The sequence below is a fragment of the Leiobunum rupestre genome, chromosome 5, assembly GCF_980474605.1.
Source record: "Leiobunum rupestre chromosome 5, qqLeiRupe1.1.hap1, whole genome shotgun sequence".
NCBI lineage: Eukaryota > Metazoa > Arthropoda > Arachnida > Opiliones > Sclerosomatidae > Leiobunum > Leiobunum rupestre.
The window spans coordinates 55,356,948-55,365,737 of NC_143388.1; the positions used below are offsets into that span (position 1 = coordinate 55,356,948).

The 8,790-nt window shown below is 36.5% G+C and overlaps 2 protein-coding genes across 2 annotated transcripts; one reads left to right on the forward strand and one right to left on the reverse strand.

Annotated features, from left to right (window-relative positions):
- Window positions 1-194: 194 nt before the first annotated feature.
- On the reverse strand, window positions 195-640 carry LOC149945317 (uncharacterized). Its single transcript, XM_090176513.1, has 2 exons — window positions 483-640; window positions 195-411 (listed from the first exon to the last, which is right to left on the reverse strand). The coding sequence occupies exons 1-2, from the start codon at window positions 638-640 to the stop codon at window positions 195-197; spliced, it is 375 nt and encodes a 124-aa protein (XP_090032639.1).
- A 5,013-nt stretch (window positions 641-5,653) lies between these two features.
- LOC149945318 (leukocyte elastase inhibitor-like) lies at window positions 5,654-6,962 on the forward strand. Its single transcript, XM_090174849.1, has one exon. The coding sequence runs from the start codon at window positions 5,723-5,725 to the stop codon at window positions 6,944-6,946; it is 1,224 nt and encodes a 407-aa protein (XP_090030975.1). The 5' UTR covers window positions 5,654-5,722; the 3' UTR covers window positions 6,947-6,962.
- The last annotated feature ends 1,828 nt before the right edge of the window (window positions 6,963-8,790 follow it).

Consider the following 8,790-nt stretch of genomic DNA (forward strand, 5'->3'; position numbering starts at 1 on the left):
TAAACACTAACAATTTTAATGTTTCTTTTCTTGGTCATTACTGATGTTATTTAGATTGATAAAGTTGTACAATTTACATTAGCTACATTACTTTGAATAGACAATTTGCCATAAAAGTAAAGGAAATAATAGTTAATGGAAAGCATTAGTGTGAAGTATAATAAAAAATAAGCATGATAAAAACAATGAAATACTTACTCGTGAATTTCACGTTCATTACACTCATTTGTTTCCTGAACGTATCGTAAATATGCTGGTTCCAAAACATCCAATTCTAAGCAATTCAATTTGAATTTTCTCCAGTCTATGCAACATTGTAAACTTGGTGTTTCATTAACTAGCCTCCTAATTTCTCTACAGCATATACTTTCCAGCGCTGTAGGCATTGCCTTGCAATAACAAAACGAACACCTAAAAGAGGTTACAATTGAACTTAAAACTAGCAAAAAGTATAAAATTAGCCAAAGTTAATTTATACCTACCAATTAATGTTTCCCATACGCTCATTGTTAAGAGCTACAACCGGAACTTCATCATTGTCGCTATCTTCATCTTCATGTTGAAGATATTCAGGATGATCTGTTAGCAGAGGCTCGAAATTATATGGAACAGCGCCGAAACTCGCTATTTCCTCTGCCATATTTTTTATTAATCTGGCAGAGTTCTAGCATTTAGCATATTCAAATTATAGGAAAACATTTTAAGCCTTGGTCGTTATTAGCAAACACAGTGAAAAATTTTTAAGATTTTTACCTAATAAGAATGGTTAAATTCCAGCTGGCCGACAGAAACGAATTCGTGAATATTTTCCGAAATATAGTTGAGCCCAAAATGAATTTGTGTACTTGAATAAACGTTAAAACCATGATTTTTTTACGAAGAAAACGCTTTAAGAGTGAAAACGGAAGTAAATCAAGTAATGAACAACGGGTTGGCGAGAAGCGTTTCTCCAATTGGCTGAACACTTTCAAGACAAGAGAGGCCTCTTATTGGACGGCAGTATTCGAAGCGGCATTTTGATTCCGAGTCAAGTTAGCCCGATTTCGTCAAAGTTTTTAATTTTTTAAAATTTGAATTTAAACTATTTTAACGAATGGAGATCGAAAATAGGAATATTTTTGGAAGTGAAATACAATAAAAGTAGGTTATTTTTCCATTTCATTATCCCTTTAAAGAGAGTCAACGTCTGGGCCCTGGAGAAATGATCAGTCGAATAGTTAAGCTTATCATAATCACCGCGACAATAATCAAAGTTTAAGCCTATTGCAGGAGGAGCAATTTCCGTTGCGGCAACGACAAGGTCCAAACTATATAATTCAGTGATAAGTACGGAAACTGACATATTGGAATCCAAGAAGTTAAATATTCATGAAGGGAATCAGCTCACGAGGAACCGCCCAATCAAAACAGTCAATTTTACGTGGCGATGTATAATTAGTCATTATTTCGCAGAAGTATGCATCTGTTTCCGTAATAAAAGCTTCTTAATTTTCATTAACCACTCAAGCAAAAACTAGTTGGCGAGGAGATCTCTCACTGTAGTTACCTGGAAAATACATTTGTCTTCGGTGTAATGTGAACTATACAATCAGACGGATAATATTTTAGTGGACAATGCAGGTTTATGGGGGCTTTGAGGTTCGGAAACGAACGAGGCAGTGTGGTGTTTTAAGCTAAAACTACAAGCACTTATGTTTTTCCAAGAATACGTAGTTTAAAAGGTATATTAACCAATTTAAATGTTAAAAACTGTAGTTACCTCTTTTATTAAAATATGCAACCTTTTCGGAATTTGGGACTTCGTTGTGTGATGTTTGACTGAGAGAAACATTCCTAGCCCTTGCTCAAAAATATTAATTCACCAAGGCGGGGGAGGATTGTGACAAAATGCGAGTCGTGGCCTTTCGTAGCGTGAATTAAATCTGAGAGAGGGGGTTACATACGGGGGAAAGAAAAAAAAGTGGGGGAGATTCGAATTCAGAATGGAAACCCTTTGTCGTTAATCAATCGCAAAATCTTTATTTAACACCTAATTTTATAAAAACACTAAAATACAAAAATGAACACAATGAAGGGGACTGGGGGGATAATTTTACTTAACTCTAGTGATGGTTAGGCCATGGTTCTTTTAGCTTTTTTTTTCAACATAAGAGGAGGAACTTAAACATAAAAATACACTCTTTGACCTTAAATTTAGTAATGAAACTATCTCTTACGGTTTTCCATGGGATCTGGCATTATATGGCTCTACGGAAGCGGGGCAAAAACAAATACACACTAAACACTAAATAATTAACACTACAATTAAAATATTACAATTAAACGTTCTACAATTAAACTCTGAAATAAAGCAACTAACTCAAATAATATTAGCGAGGGTAATGCGAAGCAAAAACAAGTTGGCAAGCCAAAATATACCTCTCCTCGGAAGAATTGTCCCTAGCGGTATTAATTTCTTGAGATGACCCTTAAAGATAGATCTCCGCAATTCAGAGTTATTTACTAAAAACGTAATCCAGGTTCAATCCCGCCCGGTATAAAATTTTAAGTATAATTAAAATAATTGAGACGAAACAACCGAGTATAATTTATTCAGAATATTATAAATTAAGTAGTTACAACAGTGATTTAGACGTACTAAAACAATGCACAATTGAATTTAACCCTATTTACGGTACAAGTTTATCAGTTAAATATAATACGAAGCAAATTTTAATAAAATAAATATTTACAGAGGGTATTTGTATTTTTCTCGCTTACGAAATACTTGCCGCATCTTTAACGTTCATTTTATTTCAAATTAAACATCTTAATTGGTCGAGCAAACGTTTTAAATAAATTACGAAGTAATGACGACCCAGTTTCAAACCAGACCAACATAAGTTTAAGCGCACGATGTATACAACTCGATAAAAATATACGACTGAAAAAACGAAATAAAATACAAATAAAACGAAAGATATTTAAAATTAAAAAAAATTATCCTAATAAAACGTGTAAATACGCTCCACGTCACGCACATTCGAAATACGCAGAAGTAACTTTATACTATATCCAGTTTAAAATATTGGAGTATCAAAAAATAAAAATAACGAATAGAAAAATACACAATAAAAACAAAGTCAATCAGACTTTAGAAACAAAACTCATAGAAAAATATTATAACGCAGTCAAGCAATCAGACTTCAGAATCAAAATAATTCATAGAAAAATATTATAACGCAGTCAAGCAATAAATTAGTTCAAATACTTAGAAATCAAGCAATAGAAAATATAATATCAAGAAGCGCAACACCTTACCATTCACAAATACGATTTTTCACGTTATTATAATGAAACCGGATAAGCTTTTGGGCATGACTTACGCTCTTAAAGGTTCCTCTAAGACGACGATTTTGCGGTAAAAAGGAAATAAACTTAAAAAATAGTAGATACAAATATAAGACAGAAAAATTAAAGAAAAAATATTCAACCGAAAAAATCTTTATCTCCATGCATTCATTAAAAAAAATACCCAACAAAAGTACCATAAGACCCTTCCTTTCCTTGAAATTCAACAACTTATTATTTTAAACAAGATTAAATCAACATAATTTCATTAGGCCTTCATAAATTCATTCATAAAAAAATTCAAGACTTAATTACCTATTATGCTTACGATGAGTGTCTTATTTTCAGTGAAGCTTAGCAGTTATCGGTGGTTCTGTGATAGAGCGCTCGACTGCCAAGCCGAATGGCCTTTGTTCGAAACCTGGGTGGCGCATTTGTTTTTAATCAATAGAGAAAACGCTAAATTAGAATTTCTTCGATGCAATAATTTCAATTTCAATTATATTTCAATTAAACCAAAATTTCGTACTCTATTAAATACGCTTCCGATAAAGCTGAAGGTCTAATTTTCAATGAATCGTAACGAGTGTCGGTGGTTCTGTGGTAGAACGTCCGCTTGTCAAGCAGGAGGTCTCTGGTTCAAATCCCGCCTGATGCGATCGCAAATTGATACTAAGACGAATACCGTAAACAATTGGTGGAAACCCTGCCATTGGAAGTTGAGAGGTTGCCATAACACTCAGCACTCGGTCCGTCCCAAAAGTCAATAAGAAGGAGTTGGAGAATACGCACCCATAACAACCGTAGAGCCCGTGGGCGTTAACGAAAAAAAAACTCAACGCAATCGCAAATTTATCCGTTAACGCTTACCGTCACACGGTGGTTTTGCCAACCTTTAAACTGGTAAAACGGTTGTTCGACTGCGTACGCAGTGATTACCCTTTGCCCCGAAAATGCGAACGCGTTCGCAGGCCACCCACACACACACAGACTGACACGCTGGTTGTATAACCTCTCCTAGGGTACAAAGTCCCCTCGGAGAGGTTACATCAATAATCCTAACGATATTAATATACGAAACGGAATGAAAAATGTAACAGCAAAAGTAATTAACACAGAAAAATAAAAAAGTAAGTATGTGGGGAAAATGAACCAGGGATCGCTGTGAGTTGAGGGGACATTACTGGTTTAGTTCGGAAAATTTCTGAGAAAAACTCGGCTCGGAAAGTATTGTACCACGGTAAAAAATGAGGAAAAAGACGCTAATTATTTCCATAATTCGAGACTCTTAATTTTAACATTGCTGAAGGCAGGGTGTTAGTTTATAATTTATATTAGGTACACTGTTTAATTAATTATCTTAATTTTATATTTTAAAGCGAGGTTGATTAAGTTCTATAAGATTTATAAACTATATTTAATTTGTTTGTAGCGTTCAAACGTTATTTAGGTTTTTAGTTTAACATTAATTTTAATTATATTTAACACTGGAATTAGTTTTTATTAAATAGGTCTTTGAATTCTAAGAAATTTGACGTATGGGGCTTTACGAATACTTAACAATTACTATAGATGGTCAAGACTGGAGGGAAAATGTAACAGCAAAAGTAATTAACACAGAAAAATAAAAAAAGTAAGTATGCGGGGAAAATGAACCAGAAGGGTTACAAATAACACCCGAAGGTTTAATTTGAATATAGACCACATAAAATATGACAAACCTCTTCGTAAAATATGAAACCAGTCTAACATACGTAATAATAAATATAATTTTATCGCTTAAATGACTAGACATTTTACTATGAAGTTGGCATTTTCAAGGCAACCTTAAGGCTCAATAGATACAACTGTTTCGTAGCAACAAATTTATCACCTTGGCCTTGAAAACGTATAACTTATATCTTTTAAAATAGCGCTTGTACCGTCGAGACTAGAATTTCTGCCAAACAGTTTTCTTTTGCCATAAAAACCACACGTGCTAGAGTCACACTAGATAACACGGCGTTATCGTAAATCTTATCAAAAGAATACAAAATTATACTTTAAAAAACAAGAATGCATTCTAGTACAAAGAATATTAAAAGGCTGAATTTTGACATCCATCTTCACGTAGTTTGTCTGCTTTCGATATTTAACAACACCCTTTCACACAGACGATCGCCATCTATGTTAACGTCTCGTGAGTAAAAAGTGAACGAACTACGAATTATGCGAGGTGGTACCAGATGCTGATGCTACAGCCTACAGCCCCATATTCTTAGCTACCTGAATGCATTCTTGTTAAAAATAATCGCTATAAATACCACCGCACACCTATCTTAAATCCTTGAATTTAGCGTCGGAAATCCAGTTCTGCCCGAAACGTGTATAGTTACAATTACTAATTGACAAAATGTTGCGATTCGTACTCTTGGCTGTGAGTTACTTCGTGGCTGATGCAGCTCAAAATTTCACCCTGGACCAGTCAGTTCAAGATCTAGCTAGGGCCAATCAGGAATTTTCTATCGGGCTGTACAAACAGCTGGTCAAACCTAGAGATAATTTGGTCATATCCGGGTTCAGCGTTTCTACCACTTTGGCGATGCTTCTTCCTGGTACTAGAGGACGTACCGCCCAAGAACTACAGAGCGCTTTGAAATACGACCGACTCCGTTCTGACACATTGGAAGACGGTTTCAGAAAGGTGCTGGGAGCTATCAAGGGAAACGAAAACTACACTCTTTCTACCGCCAACTCCATCTGGATCAATGAAAACTATCGAATGATATCTGAATTCCAAAACCACGTTCGCGACGTTTTCCGAGCTGAAGCTAAAGCCATGAAGAGGGCGACCGCCAAAGATGACATTAACAGATACGTCGCCAACAATACAGGAAACATGATCAAAGATTTCTTAAAAGAAAATCCCAGTGAAGACACCGTTGCAATTCTACTTAACGCCATTTACTTCAAAGGTACCTGGGAGATTCAATTTGAGAATCAAACCTTCGAGGCGGGATTCATAGACAATGACGACGAGGTTCCAGCCGACGCGAGTAGCGCCACGACCAGAATGATGAGAATCAAGAAAGACGTTTTCCCTTTCATCGAATCGCGAGACTTGAAGGCTGAAATATTGGAGCTGCCTTACAAGGGTAAAGAAGCCAGTATGCTGATCCTATTGCCTAGTCAAGGAACGACTTTAGTCGAGTTGGAGCAAACTTTGACCATGGACAAACTCCATAAAGCCACGAGCGAGTTAAGACCAACCAACGTGTCTATTATCATGCCAAAGTTCAAAATTGAAAGCGAAATCGATTTGGTCGAACCATTGGTTCGTCTAGGTGTGAAAGAAGTATTCAGCAACAGGGCTGATCTCTCCGGGATCGGTTCCAACTTGACCGTTAGCGAAGTTCTTCAAAAGGCCGTCATCGAAATTACCCCGGAAGGTAGCAAGGCCGCCGCTGCGACTTCCATCAAGATCGTACCAGTTTCCATTCCAATGCCAGACCTAGGCGTCAGGCATGTGCGCGTCACCCATCCATTCTTGTTCGTTCTGAGACACAAGGTTACCAACAACATTCTTTTCATGGGACGCTACTCGAAATCCGTCCCTTTCAACAAAAACGAATCCTAAAGAGGCTATAGATACACTCTGTTTGTTTTATTTATGAAAAAATAAATAAAAAAATATATCAAAATAAATAATTAAAAAATATTAATTATTCTCATAATTATAATTGAAGTATTTTCCACATTCTTAAAAGGAGTATAACGTTACCTAAGTTTAAAAAGTCGTAACTTAAAAAATCAAGTTTTGAGAAAATCAGAATTTAAATTTTGAAGCCTTTTTAAAATTTAGGAATTTTCAACAAATTTATAAAATCTTTCAAAGAGGTAATTAACAAGGATCAAACAAGGGTCCAAAAACTCCCTCGGGCTTAGGCTGAGGCCAAGGGTTTAAAAATGTTCGGCTTGGCAGTCGGTACCGACGTACCGAGGCTGAGGGTCTTATAAATGGCCTCGGCCTCGGTCGAGGTCAAGGCCGATGTTGTACTTTAGAATAACACAATATATAGATGGACAATATTATTAAAACATGCTTATACATTAAAATCCAAGTGATCCATATTCATATTGTTCGGCCTTAAATATCGTTTGTCGGGCTTGTGTGCATTCACTTACAACGCCATATGTCACGACTAACCAAACGCTAACCAAACCAGCGCCATCTATTACAACAACTATTTTATATATATTTAGTATATGAGATTTCATTATAATTGTTGTGTTACTCGTTAGGCAAAGAACACTACATTCTTAGGTTACGATAAAGGCTTTATTAACTGAGATAAATAGTTCGTCGTGATTACAAATGAAAGTGATGAGAGAGAGTTCCCCTTTATGCTTTGACACATTCTATTTATACGGGATCTAAAAAACATATTTATTTACATAGATAAGATAATCGATGATAAGAAAGTCTACTTTATCTAATATACAACATCTTTCCCGTAAGTTTCAGTTAAGTAATTGCAGTGATATATCTCGATGGCTTCTTACTAAAGATTTTGTCGGTACGCGAATTGTTAATTGTTGGTTCCGGGGCCGCAATATCCCTGGTCTGGGTTCGCATTGATGTTCCTGGCGTACTGGTGTCCGACGGGGACACATCTGGCTGTTGGCCATCGGTTCTCGACTCTGCACTCGGTCTCGGCTTCCGGTAGCACGTCATCGCGGCTGCATGATTTTTGACTCGTGAGTGCTCTGGTTGATTGGTCTCTTGTTCTGAATTATTTTTGGACAGTTGATCATCTTCGCCGGTGTTACTCAATGATTGCTCCGGAACTGGAACTAAATGGTATCTGTTCCGACGCACGATCCCCGTAGAGGTCTGAATGCGATAAGACCTTGGTTCTTTGGCTGCTTCCAGGACTGTGCCTTGTCACCTCAAGTCCACTATCCAGACCTCCTCTCCTTTCTCCAACGGTCGAAGTAGTTTGACTTTACGTCGCTGTTCTTTTCCAAGGACGACGCTTCGTGGTGGGATGGATGGTTCCAACTGTTGAGACACGGTGAGTATGGTAGATCTTAGCTTTCGTCCCATCAAGAGCTCTGCTGGACTGTAGCCGTTCATAAAATAAATATTACAATAATCAAGGTTTAGACTATCCACTATTTAATCACGAACCAGTTCATGAGGTTCAACCAGAGTTTGTCAAACGTTTTTCTACAGTCTGTCGCCCAAACATCTACTGGCAGTTTAAAACATTTGCCACAGTCATACATGGGTTTAATTACCACCACAAATATTTTTAGGCTAAGTCTATCTTTAAAGAACCCATTATCATAATGATCCCAACAACAGCATGAAGCCACCTGAGTAATATCAATTTAAACAATACAATTCAGAGACCAAGAGATAGTTTTCTACGTTCTTCTGCAAAGTTTCGTCTCCAATGTCAGTTGAAACTAAGCGAT

What these genes read in the sequence shown, in the direction of transcription:
- LOC149945317 (XM_090176513.1), bottom strand. Translation starts at nt 640, where the DNA reads ATGGCAGAGGAAATAGCGAGTTTCGGCGCTGTTCCATATAATTTCGAG. An exon ending in CGTATGGGAAACATTAATTG is followed by an intron (nt 412 to 482) that starts GTAGGTATAAAT and finishes AACCTCTTTTAG; the next exon opens with GTGTTCGTTTTGTTATTGCA.
- LOC149945318 (XM_090174849.1), top strand. Translation starts at nt 5,723, where the DNA reads ATGTTGCGATTCGTACTCTTGGCTGTGAGTTACTTCGTGGCTGATGCA.